Raw genomic sequence first — 19,239 nt, 5'->3', positions numbered from 1 at the left:
TCTTGCTCTGTGTGTGCACGCGTTGATTACATTCACTGTGCTGACTGATAGTAGGTACTTAAGTGTACTAACAACAGGACCATAGTAGCTCTACTCCTGCAGCAAACATGGGTTTGTATATGTTTGTATGGAAGTTTACCGCTCGAGGCGAGGTCTCCTGCGGGATTAAAAGAAGCGACTCGCGGCTCGGAATCCTTAGTGTACCGGCCAACGTTGAACGGAGCGGTTCCAATTCTTGCCAAAGCCAAGTCAATATTCCAAGTTTGGTTCGTTTGAAAAGTGTCAGTGAAAGCGCTTGGAATAAAGTTGAAAAAATTGAATTATGGACTCGCTATTTGTTAGTAATAGAATTTTTCTGAACTCGGATCACTATCCAGACATTTTCGCCGGTGGGATTCTGGTGTCGAGTGTGGATGGAAAAGTTTCTAGAATTTTTGACCGACCCGCGGATGTGAAGTCCTATCAGGAGAAGCACGATGTTGAGGTATACATCGGTGGGAAATTGTCGAGTGTAGTTTAAGATCCGCTGTTGGTTAGGGGACCTGACGCTCCTTTCGTTCTAGAGAAAGACGTTATGTGTTAAAGCAATAATCTAAATTTGAAATTCATCCAACTAGTTAATCGAACGAACGTAGTGCATTGAAATTTACTTCAATCGGTACATGTTCCGAATTATTCCCATGTTTCCTTATGAAATTCTGCGGTTGTGTTCGTATAGAACAAATTTTACAGCCACTGCAACGTTGCTATTGTGAATTTTAAAGTGCATTTTCACTAATGACCTAATGGCTTAATTGGCTCTACTGTCTCACATTTCTCAACAACCGTTGTCACCTTATCACCTCCCGATTCGAGCCTCAGGTTCATACTAAATACACTGCAACATTTATTGCTCCAAAATTTTCCGCTGAGACCGCGTTCCGGGTCGAGTTTCGCACATACAAGATTTGCCCCGTTCAAACAATCTTGCCGACCATTTCTCCCGACAGCAACGAGATAAGAATGGTCGGACAAGCATCCTTCTATTTTTACTAGTCAAACGAACGGCACTCAGCCGATAGATATCATACCTGTCACCGGCCCACGCGAGATTGTTGTCACTTGCTTTAGTGGGACCATAAACTGCTGATAAGAGCCGCACCCCCTAATAAATAATGAACTTAACCATCGTTGCAGAATTTTGGCCACTTTCTCGGAACGTATCCCCTGCCACCCCTGCCTACTTACGCTGCAAGTTCAAATCTGACACAGCGAGACCCCGACCGATAACCCATAGCTTGCGGGGAGTAATTTTTAATCGCCATTGTTCCTTTCACTGTCCAGCCTCTCTTGTGCGATGATAAGCCAATTTTTAATAGCGCCATGAATTGACCCCCTGGGAATATGCCAGACATCTTCCAAAACAAAGCCAGATAAGATTAAATCACGTATTGACACAGTGCTTCGGGATAAGTTGCGTAAGCAACTGTCATGTTTTTCGAGGATAACAAAACAAAACTACGCGCCTACTTTATAAAGCTCACCTCACCGAACAATTGCAGGTTAACGATTTCGGAGATCTCGTGCTGATGCCGGGGCTGATCGATTCGCATGTGCACATCAACGAACCGGGTCGGACGGAATGGGAGGGTTTTCACACGGCCACTAAGGCAGCCGCTGCCGGCGGTTTCACAACCATTTGCGATATGCCGCTGAATTCGATTCCACCGACAACGTCGCTAGCGAATCTACGCACCAAAATCAACGCCGCGCGTGGAAAGATCTTCGTCGATGTCGCATTCTGGGGCGGTGTAGTACCAGGGAATGCAGACGAACTGCAGAAAATGATCTATGCCGGTGTCGTCGGTTTCAAATGCTTCCTGTGCCCTAGTGGGGTGGACGAATTTCAACACGTTGGAGAGGAGGATCTGCGTCAGGCGCTGCAGAAGATGGAAGGAACCGGTTCGGTGCTAGCTGTAAGTGCTGCCATCTGTCAATCACTAGATAAAAGCTCAATATCGAATAAATTTTCAGTTTCATGCCGAGGTCGAATGCAAGTCCCATCAACAGCACCACCCCGTGGAGAAGAAGTGCAATCCGAAAAAGTACGAAACATTCTTGGACAGCCGCCCGGATGAAATGGAAGCGGAAGCTATCGAGTTGGTGGCGAAACTCTCACAGCGTTATGACGTTCCGTGTCACATCGTTCACCTGTCGGCTGCTCGGGCATTACCTTTGATTCGTGGAGCCAGAGCCAACGGAGCCAAGCTGACCGTCGAAACATGTCACCATTATCTGTCGATTGTTGCTGAGGACATTCCGGATGCGCATACCGAGTACAAGTGCTGTCCACCAATTCGCGGTAAGAGCAATCAGGAACAGCTGTGGCAGGCTGTTTTTGACGGGGACATTAATATGGTCGTTTCGGATCACTCGCCAAGCACACCGGGTATGAAGTTGCTCAACTCCGGTAAGAATCGTGGCGATTTCATGAAAGCTTGGGGTGGCATCTCATCGGTTCAGTTCGGTTTGCCACTTTTCTGGACCAATTGTCAACGGTATGGGTTGAAGATTCCAGATCTGGTGCGATTGCTTTGCACGGAACCGGCAAAGATGTGCGGTATCGATAAGGTGAAGGGCAAGCTGGAGGTTGGCTACCATGGGGACATTTGCGTTTGGGATCCGGAGGATAGTTTCACGGTCACGCAGGATATTATCGAGTTCCAGAACAAGGCAAACCCCTACATGGATCGGAAGTTGCGAGGTGTAGTCCATGCTAGCTTTATTCGTGGTACACCCGTTTATAAGGCGACAGAGAAGTTTGCTGCACCGGTGGGGAACATTCTGCTGAAGAAGGTTGCCCGACGAGGGTCCAAGGCGGTGAAGTTTGAGTGAGCTTTGCTGCAGCTTAGATGTTTAGGTACGATGGACTTGAAAGTATTGCAGACTGTTTAATTGTTAAAGTTTATTGCGTATATTATGCAGATCGTTTACAGGCGATGTGAAGAGTTTAACCTAAGTTCAGAAATTTATTGATAGTTCATATGTTTGGAGTATTTTTATTTTTATATATCTATATAAGTTTGATTATGATGTAATAAATACTGTTTTATGTATTCACTTATAGGGGTAGAACAGGCAGCGTGTTGTGCTATTCAAGAGCGAATAAATTGCATCTTCTCAGATTGTTCGGACATCTATTGCTTGTAAGGGATTTTGGTGCATGATGATTACCCTTGATTTTTGGTATCAATTCAAATCATAATCCAATTTGATGTGGGAGGGATAATTTTTAATGATGCAACACGCTAGTTATTCGGAAAATGATATTAAACATGTGAAATATGACTATGTTTTATACATGTTCTTCAAACAACCCTCTGAACAGTTCTCATCAATCATGACATATTTTAGGCCTAGCTATCGGCTTACATTTTTTCAGGTTCACACGAGTCAGATGTTTAAATCATATGTTCAATTTTGCCTCGAAAGAATGTAAGCATACGAGAAAAAACAATTTCAATTGATTCTGCAAATTTTAAGGAAGATTTAGAAAGTCTTACTGATTTCAAGGGTGTTACTGGAAAGTAGTTCTACGTAACCTAAATCAGTTGTACGAATTCCACCGAAGTTTTTGGATAAGCCTTTAAGGACTACACACTTTTGCGGCGAATTTTAAGACTGTTCTGTCCATTTGAAGGAATCTCCAAAACGCCAAGAAATGTCCATGAACTTGACACAAGCCTAACTAACTTCAGAGAGATCGTGGCATATCTGTTGAACGCAAGGTATGTCCTATAATATACTGGGAAGTCCTTAAAATTTGCAGATAATTTCTATGATCGGAAGTATCCCACAAACTTGGTGGAATGTCTTCGAATTTTGAGCAGACCCTTGGGGGAGGTAGTCGCTTATCTACTCTTCCGGCCATCGCATCAAATCATAGGTATATATAAATTGTATAACTATGCATTAGATGTGACACTTGATTACCTGACAGTCCTCCTTTTTATAGGATTGCGTGCTCTTTAGATGCTATATTCTGGTTGAGATATCACATCGCTTCGGCGATAGAGCGGTGTGTATACAGTCAAGTTCCCTCTGGATAGTGCTAAACTTATTACCTACTGAATAAAATATATTTTTGCTTTGGGCAGTTTGATAAGCTAGGAACGGATACCTGGGGAGGTCAATATGCAGGGGAAATATGTATTGTTTGGTCTGAGTAGGATGATGGCCGTTTTTTCTTGTTATCAACCAATAATTGATCTCAGATTATATGGGGCTTTTAAAGAGTTAGGGACAGGCTGACCTGTGGCCTTCGTCTGGTTCATGCTCGTTGGTAAAGATGTCTTCATGACTGGTTGGTTGATGTGTGTTCCTACTTACAAGTGATTCGACAATCAACCTGTAGCAATTGATCACTTCGCTTGGGTGGGGATCCATGTGAATCCTGCCAGCTATCGACTCTTTTGACCTTGGGTATGTTGGCTGATTTATGAAAGGAGTGCAAGACTGGCACCTGAGAGAATGTTGATTGTTTCACTCGACCCAGATCGGTGTGGTTTGTGTGAGTTGAATGCTCAGTGCTTCAAATAGACAGATTGAGTCGTTCGGAGGATTGGTAGTCTACGAGAGTAGACGTAACACCCCCCTCCCCCACCGTAGCATTTCGTCACAAAACTCTAAATAGCCCCCTGGTAATTACGTAGCTTGCGGTAACCCTCCCTCCTTGTCACCGTAAAAAATTTAAAGAAAAATAAAAAAACGATGTTAGATGAAACGGGTAAGGTAGTCGTAACATCAGGTCAACCCCTATTCCCCTTTAAAAAGCTACTTAGCATGACATGACCCCCTACCCCCCTGTCGTCATACATCATCACAAAATATAAAACTCCCCCTCCCTTTTATAATGCTACGTCATTTGTGGATTGTCCCTAATGAAGTGAGATTGTTTATGTGGAATTTACAATACCGTTCCTAATCTAGCCTATTTTTTGCGTCCACCACATAACAACAGGGATTATCAAACTCTATAGTAGATTGATTTGCTTCAGACCTAAGGAGACGAAAGAGGAAAATAGGGACAAGACAGAAGCGATTTCAATTCGATTTTAGTGTGGATAACGACGACCAGACTTCCCATGAACATCGACAAGTTTGTATCTGTGTACAAAATTTCGTGCGCACGCGCAACCTCAAACATGCTTCGTCTCGATGTACAGGTTCGCCTCGAACATCGAGCTCAAGCGAACGATGTGCAAACTCTAGTTCAAACATCCGTGTACGTACACCGGGTGCGTACACGAGAACGATTCGCACAAGCAAAAAGAGTCAACGCTAGTGATGATGAGAGTGAGAAAGAGAAAATTGGTGCCACGAACATATGTGTACGCACACTGGGTACGTACGTTGGGTTCGGTTGTGCAGGCGAACATGTGCACGTGTTTTGGTACGAAATAGAGTGTTTGAGTTCGTACACGAATTGTGGGTTTAATATGAGCACAGAACCAGAGCGAACATTGTGTACGATGTTTATTTGAGAAGGCTGACGACGACTCACGCGGTGGCAGGAGAACATTTTATAGGTCGCTATAGAGGACACGAAATCATACAGGCAAACAGGTGCCCAATTTTGTCCTGCTCCCTAGGACCGGGGTCGCTACTTCGTCCGATTTTGCAAGATTTGTCTCGCGGGATGGACCACAAGCCACTAAGCCATAGGCGGCAGCTTTTCAGCTCGCTAAAAAATTGAACAGACCCTTCAAAGTTCAATGGAATTACTATAAATTCCAGTTCCTATGAAACCACTGAATACTTTACAGAAGCTCCCACTAAAGTTAAAGATACTGTAATCTCCTATTTTCTTAAAAGCACTGTCGAACATCAATTCTCGTCCTAATAGCTGAACCAAAGGCCACTTGGCTGTGATCACAGAGCCAACACCTTCGGATTACTAATAAAAAAGCAGCACCTACAATGCACGTCGTTTTGTGAAACCCTTCGGAACGGCACAAGGTTTTTTTTTACTTAAGACAAATTCTATAGCCGACTTAGGTCGTACTAAAAGAGTAGGAATGGATGACTAAAATTATCTCCCCGAAGAGGAAGCCATCTTGCCTCATAGTACAGAGTGCCTCCCAGACAAATATTTTTCTTTCGATATTGGGTGATCTTCCGGTTCAAAGATATGTTACAAAATGGGAACGACCTGACAAAACGCTATTCAGACGTAACCGAAATTATAAAGATTAGAACAAGCAAGGTTCCCGTTGTTTTGTAAGATCTGACGCAAGAAAACACGTATACCTGCGATACGCTTTTCACATAGGAATAGCATGTATATTAGACTGCCCAGAAAAATGATGAATTTTTGAAAACTCAATCGGCCCACCCCTGAGTCGGTTCCTAGTCCCACCAGGAGTACTTGCACCAAATTTAAAGCAAATCGGACATATCTAACTACTGGACCAACGTGCCTGAAGTTTGCATGGGATATTTCAATAATTTACATGGAGAAAGCTCACTAGTTCGTATTTTCGCCGCTAGGTGGCACTGTTTGCATGATATTATCACTGTAAGTGAAAATAAGAAAGATAATTTCATTGTCTACAACTTTGTCGAAGACTGCTAGTAAATTCGGCTTTGTTAAAAGAAGTTATTAAACTTTTAACGAAGTGATGTCTGAGTCAGTTTTGCAAGGGGCCTAGCAGTGCATGGTTGTGTATCAGTACTCGAGTCCCGCGAACTATACATTTTTGTGAAATAATGGTTAGATTTAGCTGAATAGTATGTTTACAAGAAGTGTAGTAACTAAGACAAGTTATGTTTTGGTTAGAAAATTTTAGTTCCGCCTGTGACCGCATAGAGGGCGCCACCACTAACTTTTCATAGAAGAGAGATAGAGTATCAAGATGTTCGAAAGAAAAACTGAAAAATGCCTGTGCTATAACTTTGTAGAAGACACCAAATTTCTATCTCTGTCCGTTAAAAAGTTAGTATTGGCGCCCTCTATGCGGTAACGGGTGGAACTAAAATTTTCTAATCAAAACATGACTCGTATTATTTACTATAATTCTTCTGGACTTACCAGTAAGCTAAACCTAACGATTATTTCACGAAAATGTTTAGTTCGTGTGAATCGAGTACTGATACACAACCATGCACTGTTAGGCCCCATGCAAAACTGACTCAGACATCACTTCGTTAAAAGTTTATTACCTTTTTTAACAAAGCCGGATGTACTAGCAGTCTTCGACAAAGTTGTAGATAATTAAATTATCTTTCTTATTTTCACTTACAGTGATAATACGATGCATACAGTGCCACCTAGCGGCGAAAATGCGAGCTGGTGGGTTTTCTCCATGTAAATTGTTGAAAATTCCCATACAAACTTCAGGCACGTTGGTCCAGTAGTTAGACTTGTCCGATTTGCTTCAAATTTGGTAGAAGTACTCCTGGTGGGACTAGGAATCGACTCAGAGGTGGGCCGATAGGGGTAATTTTTTTTCCTGTCACTAATGTATATGTGTCTTCACGGGATGTGGAGATTGACGGTGTAGTCACCAAGCTGACCGACTCTGACCGTCGAATACTTGCTGCAGCGTTTAGTATTGTTCGTAGATGGAATGCAGACTTTATTGCCACCAGACTTATTTCTAATGACTTTCGACAGATTTGCTCTTTCAAGCCACTTCTGTAGTGACAAGATTGGTTCTCTTCGCCTTTTTCTACCCGGGAGATTGAGTCATACGGTCACCTACTGGTGCAATAAGGCACGGTGTGGTAAGTGAAAAAAGTCTTGTGGACGGATTTTACATGATCTCTCGACCTGCCCCGCGTATAAACTGCGCGAGGATAAAATCAAACGATATTTAAAAGATCTTATGCAGAAATGGCTACAAGAGCTATGGCTGTGTCACTTGTCCATAATAATATCCATAATAATGTCTTTGTTACTTTATCGTCTAGTGATACAGACTCTGAAGACTCCTACAATGGACCTTCTTTTGCGAAACATGAGAGTTCTATGAAATGAAAGAATTTATCGCGTGCTTAATTTCCTAGTAAAGGATCCATACCGGAACTCCCGGTTCTATTGAAGAAAGCGGGATCTACAACAATTCCCAAACTTTCCATATTTCTGAGCCCTTAGATCACTTCTTACCGGATATCTCTTAAAGTTAAGATTCTTCTTGAAACAAATAACTGTGCCAACTGTGCCCCTCATTGCAGCGATTGTATTCTTCGATGGTTTATTCATCGTTCGAGGTCAGGAAGCTAATCATGTTCTACAGAGGAATTGCATAGGAATCATTCCATTCCAAATTTATAAATTTAAATATTTTATACATCAGAGTAAATGTGACCCTTTGTGGAACAAGGCTTACTTTAAACATTAACCCCAACTTCCACGATTTTAATATCATTCGTCTTGACCAAGATTCCCCCAACGGAGGTGTAATTTTTTAGATTAAGAGGTGTTAGCGCTTGCATTAAAAAGGTACGAGGCTCACCGATATTTCATGTGATTTTACTGCCATCTGGTGGTAGGTTCACCGTTGAATTGACCATATTATAAGTAGATTATACACAGAAAAAAAATTGACAGCTCTATCAGTTCGTTTGAGACAGCCATGGTGAAAATAGTGAAGCAACTACATTCGATGGTTTGAAATTATCGTCGACGTCACCCCGGAGCGACGAAGTCCGTCAGTGTGGCGCACTTTGTGTCGGCCAGATACCGCACAAGATCCTTGCACCCTTAGAGAAAGGTGAGAGCATCAAGCTCAAGGCGAATTCCGACCGTCTGAGAATTTTACGTGACCGAAAGGAGCATCACCCAAAAGCATCGACTGAACCTAATGGAGTTCCTCAAGGAAGTACGCTTGGTCCGCTACTGTTTTTATTGTTCGTGAATGATGTGGTCTTCATTTTAAAGCGTGGAGGAAAACTGTACTTCGTCGACGATTTGAAAATATTGCTAGTGACAAGGAAAGAAGCCAATTGCCGTGAGCTAGAGAATCCCGTGGATACTTTTTACAATAGGTGTGAAAAAAAATATGATGGCTCTTAGTGTTGCGAAATGTTTAATTATCAGCTATCATCGCACGAGGAGCATGTTTACTTTCAACTATACCATTGTTGGAACTCAGATGCAACGACTTGGTCATGTAAAGATCTAGGCGTCATTCTGAATGAAAGATTAACGCACGCGGCCGTTAAAAATTTTTAAACAAATTCCTGGAACCTGTGTGTTTCAAAGCATTATACTGGTGTGCTCACAGTTGGAATTCGCAAACGTCATCTGGAATGCCTACCATGTAACTTGGAGTCGAAGAGTTGAAGCTTTTCAACACAGATTCATACGATATGTGTTGTATTAATTATCTTGGAATGACCCGCTGAACCTGCTACCGTAGGAAGACCATTGCCGATTATTAGGACTGCATACATTAGAAAATCGCAGGAACGCATTTTAACATTCCTATCACAAATTAACGCACCAACCCGTGTTTTTCGTCCTCGAACATTGCGAACATTTAACCGTCATCTTCGACTTAAGAGCTTAAGACAATTTCAAAGCCGTTTGTTACCAATTTTTTTTAGCTTAGTTCATTAAAGCTCAATGTCAGTTGAATTCAAATTGAATTCGTTATTTATCGATATTTAGAAAATGATTTATTTTTTTATGAAATTCAAAATAGCGTTTTTCTCGAAAGCATGTTTTATTTGCTAACATCAGGGATAGGTCTTGTTCTATTGATCTGATTTCCTTTATTCAAAAAATGTTTGGAAGTATACTTTTTAGTCTGACCTATAACTAACATTTGCAAGAAAAATTTATTTATAATTTTTAAACGAGATTGCAGTAAACTAATTTCACTTTTTATAGGTTTTTTAATAAAAATTTCTTGAAATTAGGTATTGCATAGGAAATTTTATATATTTTAATACATAATATTCATTTCTCATTTCAGTTAACTACATTTGACAAAGCAGGAAGATGTTTCGCACGCACAGGTCGACGAGATCCACCATTTTGAAGCCGCCATTTCGAGTTTTCAAAAAAAAAAATCATTTTCTAATTGTCGATAAATAACGAATAAAACATCAAAAGCCGAAGCCATTCTTCAGCATACTCTACCACCTACGTACGAACAACCTTACGCCAAGGATACCACATTGAAATCTGTGTTTCGGCCAAAACAAAATCTTTTTGCCATCTGTGATGGCTGGAACAGATATGAATCTGTGAAAATCTATGTTAAATTTCCAAAAAATCTATGAAAAATGTTATATGTGTCATATGTGAAAAAGAATTTTTGATCAAAAAATGTGAAAAAAATCTGTTACATTACAGAAAAATCTGTGAATATGGTAACCCTGCCTTACGTTCGTATCGACATAGAAACGATATATCGACAAGCTTTTGTTGCCACAGACGATGCCAATCTTCAACGAATGGAGTGGTGCGACAATCCGGAACAACCACTGGAACATTATCATTTGCTGATCGTTTCCTACGGTAGGAAGGGCGCAGCGTAGCATGCCGTGCCGATCTTACAACAGGTTGCTGAGGACAATAAGAAATCACATCGCTGATAGTCGAGAAGATTCCGAAAATATTCCATGTGGATGAGGTGCGCTGCGGGCAGGATTGTATCGACAAGGCAAACTTTCTTTGCAGCGAAGTCTTGGCAAGTAATGGTTTTGTTCTGCTAAAGTGATGATCCAACGTGCCGCAGCTTTTGGAGTGCGTTGCTATGTCAGATGAACCTGTTTCATTAACGATATTAGAAGAAGTTGATTCTAGAGATCAGATGGACTTCAAGAGGTCACATTCGGTTCAAAAGTCCCGTTCGACATCAACAACAACGTCAACTGCTGTCTGACTCGTTGAATGTCTTCGATCTGTTCGACTGAATCGCAGCAGTTATCATACGAATGAAGACATTTCTCCAATATCTGTGAAAGTGAATTACAAAAGAATCGCTAACATTAAAAGGATTTGGATCAATAGATGAGTTCTACAGTCTGGAACATAGCTGCGTACAGTCTTCTATGCACGGTCAAGACTGGAGTAGCTTCAGCTTATTGGGCTGTTTTTATGTCTATATGTGGAGTTGCTCGCTCGGAGTAATTCGCCGCATTACTGGCTTTCGGATGACCTAGAAGAAAAACGAACGACGGTGTCCTGTTTATTCGCTAGTACTACGCCGTCACCGAGGGGATATCGTGAATCACTGATGGTTTCTGCTCAATCGTTATTTAGATTTGGCTAACATTCAGCGCATTTTGTGTTGGATTGAACGGCTGAGGTTTAACGGTCCGTCTCGTATGCATTTCCGAAATTGGCACACAGGTCCAACTTGGATGATCTTAACGCTAAACCCAAGGCTAAACCAGAGAGATTGGATCGTAGACTGTCAAACGGTGGTGCGTGGTTATGAGTTATTAAATTTATGTTCTTCGTAGCTGAGTAGTTGCATCACTGAATATCCTCAGGAAAATGTCAATGAAAATACTAATTTGATTACTGTTAAAAATAGAGGTGAATAACCATAAGGTTAAAACCTCTATAATAATTTTAAAAAAATCGCTTAAATAGATATCAGCATCCTTTGCTTCGCTCCTAAGAAGCAGTACGAATCTGGTTTGGAAAATGTAAAATACTTGCGTTTGAGTGAAACAAAAAGTCCAGTACAAGGCACCCTTATTCATCCTACTGTTTGACCTAATGCGCTGAATAGAGATAGCAGACACTGTTCTAATAAATGTATTCCAAGAGGATGAAATGAATACAGGAGCTAAGATGAATTAGGCACAGTTACCCTATCATGCTGGGTTTTACTTTCATCACTGCGGTTGTTTATAATGTTCCAATGTGCATTATCAGCTGGAATCGCGCAAGTCATCGCCTTTTAGTCTGTCACTGGCTGTTCAGAAAAAAAAACTAGACGAAATTTGATTCAAAATGTAAACAAAGTTTTACCACTCGATTCAACTCCATAAATAGAAAGAAAAAATAAAAACAAAATATCTTCACAAGACCTTTAGCTAAAGAAATTAATTGTTTATTTATTATCATTTCAGGCAACGACCAATTTCACCCCCAGACTACAGGGGCCAACAGATCCTGCCATGCATGTGAGCCGTGTTGATAACGCCAAACATAAATTAAAACGCCGGAACCATGCCTCTTCAGTTGTAAATAATCGTATATTTTTTGCGTATCACGTCCAAAAGGTGACCGCGAATGGCTGACTGGACCCCCGATAACGGCAAAAAGAAGGTACGTCTCACACTTGACCTATTCCGATTGGAAAATGACAATCTAGTAGGTAGAATAAGAAACTCCTCCAACATTGTTACGATCTTTCTAAAATCCTTGCTTGGATCCAATATTGCATGTAACCGACCTATTAAACAGTTTTTTTTCTCGAACCACTAGGTGACGCTGGCTGACCTATCATCTAGTAACCGCAGGCGGACGCGGAGGATCGGAAAACCAATCGCCCACGGGTTATCGCTTCAACTAGGCTGCAAATGAGTACGCACGGGACGCAAACACCACCCCGCGGTCGTGTTGTTTTCGTGAGCATTTTTATCAATGAATTTTGCATTTTCTTTCGAGCTTCGCGCTCACTCCTCGCACAAGCTCTTGAACTTTTTGATTGCGGCCCACGCAAATCTGTAACCCGTTCGCCTACGCGTGTTTGTTTGTTCACGGAACCATTCACCAGAACGCCATCTTCAACTCCCCGAGCTGAGCGGAGTTTCATTCATTGTTTCGGCGTTGAACCGACCGACGGCGATAGGGACGGGTTATAAAAGTCTGAACCTAAAAGCTGGACACCTGATGAATATGCTAATTTGTTTTTATGCAGATTTGATTAGGCGAATGCTGAGATCATGGTTCCCTTTTATAACGACGTGTCGGTCGTGGACACTTTTCTCGCTGCCAAATGTGCCATACATCAAACTTGTTCATGTTAGCCACCACATACAATGTGTTAGATCGCGCTTGTTTTCTACCTGTTGAACTTTCCTTCCAGTCGAGAGACGGGTGCAAAATTTAAATTTTAAATTAGCAAGTTTCGCGCAGCTGACCGGCTCGATCCAGCAGCAGCGACAGAAGAAATGAAAGGAATTGAACCACCTTTGGTCGATTAAAATCTTTATCAAGTATCAAGTTACGCTTCTAAATGGATGTATGATAATTAATGTAGCGATGGTTTTGCTTTGACGCACCTCGGATCGCCGTGGTCGGTCGGTCAATCGTTCAGTCGCTATCTTGATTATGAAAATGTGAACAAGAATTTTCGCGCTCGGACATGACCATGCCTGCGTATTAGTTTAATACTATCGCGTGAAGTTATCCTTCGAATAAATGATGAAATCGATCGATTTTAAAACAAGATTAGCTACCTCCACATTAAAAGTGTCGATTTTGTTAATAACAAGTCGTATAAAATTTCTATCATTTATTCCGTTGCTAATTTTACATCGCCGCTGTTTCGTTTGCAGTTTGCGGTCACCCAGCCCACGAGCAGTCGTAAAGGTATGATTATCTGTAACACAAGAGCGGAAAGGTGCACGCGCGCCACCGTACGGGAGGTTCCCCTGACTGTGGTCTAGCTTTGTTCGGGTTGAGAATCAGCAGCAGTGTGCGAGAAACGGAAAAATACTAATTTCTCGCGGTCCAACGAAGAGCGAGTTGATTTTGCCGTGACGTACTGCTGCGGGAAGTATTGTAAAAGTTGGGATAATGGATGTTGCTGGTTGGTAAGTATTGTTTAGTCATTGTTTCAATTTTTTATACATATGCATTCAACTTTACGTCCGTAATTTTTTTTTTATGCGTTTTGAGTTTCTCTCATCAGAATCCGATACTAACTTAGTGACAGAACTAAATTAGCGCAGCTATCTCAAAAAAATTGCAACACTTTTTGTGTTTCTGAGCAAATCCTGTGATGTCCTGCCAGACAAAGAGCTCGTATTAAGCTGATAAAAATAAATGGAACCCCAAAAATAAAACATAGCTTTCCCAGATTAGCTAGAAGATTGCATTTATTTAACTGTTATAGTTTTATGTTTAAGCCAGGTAATTCATAAAGCGCTCCCTCACCCAGACAAGTCAAATCATGCTAACTATGATCCAGGATTCTGTGAAGCTATTGAAACTCAAGCATCGTTTTTGTCTAATGTACACAAAATTTAATATCAAGTACGTGTGAATGCTGTTCACAAATAGAAATAAAACTTTCATAAAGTTTATGGCTACCATAAACATGCAATATAGCACTCGAGATGCCTTACCAACTACATAGAAGGAATTTTGTTTGCACGTAACTTAAGAATCCAAAAAATAACTCTGTATATCTTTTATATGGTTAACATATGCAATTTCTACTTCTAGCAGACGGCAGTTTAAACAAATCGACTCTTTCTTCCGTGAAAATGAGATCATCAAAATGCTAATTGAACGGTACTGTACAGTACAATACAAGATGCACGCCATTGAAATAAAGCAGAAACATCAACAATCCTAAGTGGCTTCCTTGAGGAATCCATAGCGTAGAATTAAATATGGGTACCAGGCAATCTCCAATGACAACCACTATCCCTCGGTCTTTGACTGATATGTCGGTGTATATAAGGTTAGATACTAGCAAACGTGGAGCCATAGTCGTCAAAACGGTGATATAACGTAGTGCTCACTCATGCCTCATGCACTCCACACCAGCCTCTGTCGATTGATGACATTGGGTCCTTGGGCTGGCGATGACCCATGTTGATAAAACTTTGGTTAGTATCAAAGTACATTCGACACCCGAAGTAGCCTGTTTCTCTCCGATCCATCTCTGAACGCGGAAAAACTTGGAGTTGGGACCCAATTATTATAAAAAGTAAGCAAAAATGGAACAAATATGATGATTCCATTTATCAAAGGTGTGCTAGCGATGTCCCCGACACAACAAAACGACCAAGTGCAACAGCAAATAAAACCGCAACGTCAGCAGCAGTGAGTACAGCCTCGGGAGGTCACATCGAGCACGAGCGGCAATAAACTTCAAGGATGCCAATAATACAATATTTATTTTTTCCTAAAAAATGGATGCATCAATTTGCGCATAAATGCACGAAACCTAATTTTGGGAAGTTGGATTTGACTGTTTCGTGTTCCACTCGTCAGTAACTGACACCAACTCGCTGCCAGTTAGACGATATCTCCAAACTAACACGTAGCGTAGCTAACCTTAAAATTTCAAGAAGAGAGGAATAGAATAGAAATAGAAGAAAAGGAAAAACAAGAAGACCATCGGAGGGGCCAAGGAAGGTATAGAAGAGATCCTCAAAAAAGTGAGCCTAAGCTGAAGAAGCTGGGGAAGCCCGTGGTAAAACCAGGAGCGCTTAGAAAGGTGTGATGTTGTTCGATTTGAAGGATCCATCGATCAAGAGCTCGATCTATCGACGACATAGACATAGGTAGAAGAAGTTGTAGAAGAATCGAACATACGAGATTTAGCTCAGGAAGCGGTGGTGGAATGTAGAAATCTGGATGAGATCACAATGGCAATATAACCTAGAAAAAAGGGTCGATATCAATCAGGTTTAGGAAGCATACGCCTGTATCCAGCTGATGGTAACTTGCAAAAGCCAAGTCGGACAGACGGTGTGCTCGTTACGATTGATCCCCAGAACCCCTAAACAAATGGAGAGGCGTTTCAGGTGCTTGTGTTTCGGTCATCAGGCAAACAATAGCAAGTGTCCCGACAGATCCGCCCTGCGCAGGAAATGCAGCGTAAAGGGACATATGTCACGCTGTGATTATTGCAAAGTCGTATCGAGCTCCTCCTGATAACAGAAACTGGGTGGCAGATAGTGCAGGTATGGCTGCGATACAAGTTATGAGTAGATTCCACATCCAAGAAAAAATCGAGTGCCCATTTGAAGGATTCGTGAACGCCAAAAACAAGTTTTTTTTGTTGTCAGCTGTTCTGCACCGCCAAGATGGACAGCGATGCCGAATGTACCAGCCGGCAAGCTGATTAGACACAGGACGATTGTTGTTGGGAGGAGATATCATAGACTGGGCAGTGGAGTTGGGTAACAGACTAACCAACGCAAGGAGGATCCATCCAACGAGAAGCTCTGGCAAAGCTGTGTAACGAAGATACGGTTAGTACATTTTGCAACGATGGTCAGGATTCTGACATCGATGTACAACCACAGAAGATATCCGACGATTCATTACAGCTTTTGCTACCAGAACCATACGGCAATATGGTGGACAAAATCTGGAAGACAAAAGACTTCTACAAGGAATATTTCTTCGAGGCAGACAAGCTGACGGAAACTAACGAAGGCATGTGATACAACAATGCCTAGAAAATTGGAGCCAAGAAACAATTGGAGTCCATTGTACTGGTGGAACGACATACTAAGCACTCTCCAGGCTACTTGCCTTAGAACCAGTAGCCCAGCGGTCAGATCCACTTCAAAACGGGTGATACAGGTGAGCAAATCAAACTGCTGTAAATAGATGTGCCGATAAGGTGCTGCTAATCCTTGGGGTAACGCTTATCGAGTAGTGATGACAGCGATCAAAGGCCCATCGACGTCGGTTGAAACATGCCCGGATAAGTTGAATGTAATCGTGCTTTTCCCGAAGCACTAACCAACGAATTGACCGTCGTCATCGTACGTCAAGGTCGCCAAAGATATGCAGGTCTCCAATGTTGAACTTGTTCAGGACGGTGATGTCTGGAAGATGACAACAAGCCATAGAACTGAAAGAACCAATTTTTTTTTCTAATTCTCCTTTATAGTGTATTGTTTATAGTGTATTGTTTACATCCGAGAGTTGTCAGATTCTGGTCGAAATGTAAGTTCATCAGCAACCTGTTCGCGAAAAGATCTTGTACGAAAAACAAACATATTCAAAATCCCGGGTTGTCGCATCGCACCTTTAGAATGTTGATGAATATACATCATAGGACCGTCTCAAAGGTAATCCAGTAAAACGCAAAGAAGGCTGATTGCCTATTTCAAGCGGAATTCGAACATTTCGATGCGGGACATGGCAAAAAAATGGGATGAACGCCAGTAGATTGTGCGACCTAAACGTGCGCCCGGAAACGCTACATGACGCTGCCTCTGAATTGCCAGTGATACGCTATTAATGATGAAACCAACCTTGGAGTGTATTTTAAGTTGTCTGGAGAGGAATGTTTCACGGTCAACTAGAAGTTTGCTGTGGGTGATCGTTTTAAACGAAAGAAGCTGTCTACATTCGCTTCGAAGTACCTGATTTGATGTGCCATGTGCGCACTTATGGAAAATGTAGTGAACCATTCGTGACCAAAAGCACTATAAACGGTGCGATTTACTAAACTGTGTGTGTGTGTGTTAATCATCCTAACTCCCACTAGCTTGTAGTGATTTACAGAAAAAGATGCTTGCATGTATTTTAACATATCCATGCAAATTACTTGGTTCAAGGATTTAGGTAGGTGTTCGCTCAATTGACTTTCCGATGACCCATTTCGTGTACAGCGCCAGACATGTTCCGAGGTCATCGTTCCATCAACCAGCCCCGCCTTACTGCAATGTTTGTATCAAATGGATTATAACATTACAATAAGACTTTCGATTCCTTACATGAGGTAAGAAATCGACGCATATTTAGTGTATTTATTTGATTTTTGTATATATAAATTAGAATTTGTCTGTAGAAAAATATACCAGTTTTTCTATTTCCTTCCCCATCTCCTACTTACGCGAGTGACTGATACTTGCTTATCCATTTTTCGTCCCATTCCAAACCTTTTCCAGATATTCTCAAAATCTCCAGTTTCTTTGTCACGCAACAAACAGCCCGAGCAATCCTTTCTCTTTTTCACATTTGCAGGTACAGCGCAATCCCTCAAAACCTATTAGGCAATGATGAAACTCGAACTTCGGAAGACCACAGAAGATGGACGAAAAAAAAAATGAATTAGAATTTGGAAGAACTGAGAAAAACATATTAGAGTCGACTGCACAGGCCCTGATAGAGGACGTCAATCACAAATGTCGAGTATTGTATTCAAACTCATCCTAAAATTGAACCGACGTAAGTTGAAATTAATGCAACTAGTGAACTACTGTAAAACTTTGGTTTCATTTCTATTTGCCATTTGTAGGTCGGAAAGGAAGATCGACGGTGATATTAATTCGAATGGTCATAGAGAAAGCAGAGAAGTCGTCCAAACACAAGAGTAAAGGAAATGGCTACTGCGTCGTACTAACGATGGGGGTCAAAAAAGCGTTTAATAATGTCAGCGTGATATAGCAGCATAGTTTCACAAAATACGAGTCCCCCAAATACACGTGCAATATTCTTAAAACCTATCTGAGGGTCACGACGGGAGTGGCACAGGCTCTAAGATGCTTAGGCTTTGAATCGTTCTAATGCTAAAACTGCTTATAGGAGTCGGAATAGACGCATCCGCAGATAATGTCGTTCTATCAATAACCTCTGGAACCCTGGAAGAGGTGGAAATGCTGACGATGGAGACCACCAACATAATCGAAAAAACTGGCTAGTGGTTTGGATTATGGCGAACCCTGATGGCTCAAGCAGCAGTAAGAAACAACTTTTGGCTGGTTTAGCATCTTCTATATCGAGATACGACGTTCCGACTGGAGGGCGCTGCGCTGAAGACCAAGCGAAATAGAGATAAGATGAACGAGTTCGTACAGAACCTTTTCGTCCGAGACAGTATGCGCCTTCAGCTTCATAATTTGGGATTTCTAGATCGACCAATGACAGGAAATGAGAGATTCGAGAAGCATGACGAGAGCCGACTCGATGGCAAAGTGGCAACGAGATTGGGACAATGTAGAGAACGGAAGGTGGACTCACCGGCTACGGCATTCTTTCATCTAATGCAGTTTCGATCAGGCCCCGACTGCTTCGGGAAGTATACAATATCGGTTCGGTTACAGGTCTTCACTCCACTGTCCGGAATGAAAGTGTGTGGAGGACTTTGGAGTACGTGGTATTAGATTGTCCCAGATTCGTAGAAGAGTTGTACAAAGACGAAAGGGCATAGAATACATTCATTAGAGTACTATTGAAGTAACAGAAGAACTTAAGAAGATATCAACCGTATCGGAGTAGGCTAGATCTACCATTGGGAGTATCTCGCGCTCGGATCGCCCAGGCGCCACTGTGCTGAAGGCCACGCATCACTTGGAATCGCCGGTCCA

At 41.8% G+C, this 19,239-nt stretch overlaps 1 protein-coding gene across 1 annotated transcript; it reads left to right on the top strand.

Moving 5' to 3' along the window:
• The first annotated feature begins 210 nt into the window (after window positions 1–210).
• On the top strand, window positions 211–3,095 carry LOC131692465 (allantoinase). The gene is made up of 3 exons (XM_058979527.1): window positions 211–484; window positions 1,542–1,955; window positions 2,014–3,095. Exons 1-3 carry the CDS (start codon window positions 323–325, stop codon window positions 2,872–2,874), a joined length of 1,437 nt encoding a protein of 478 aa, XP_058835510.1. The 5' UTR covers window positions 211–322; the 3' UTR covers window positions 2,875–3,095.
• Window positions 3,096–19,239: the final 16,144 nt, after the last annotated feature.

Source organism: Topomyia yanbarensis, chromosome 1 (assembly GCF_030247195.1).
Source record: "Topomyia yanbarensis strain Yona2022 chromosome 1, ASM3024719v1, whole genome shotgun sequence".
In the NCBI taxonomy this organism is placed as follows: Eukaryota; Metazoa; Arthropoda; class Insecta; order Diptera; family Culicidae; genus Topomyia; species Topomyia yanbarensis.
This window is presented reverse-complemented; position numbering and strand designations above follow the sequence as displayed.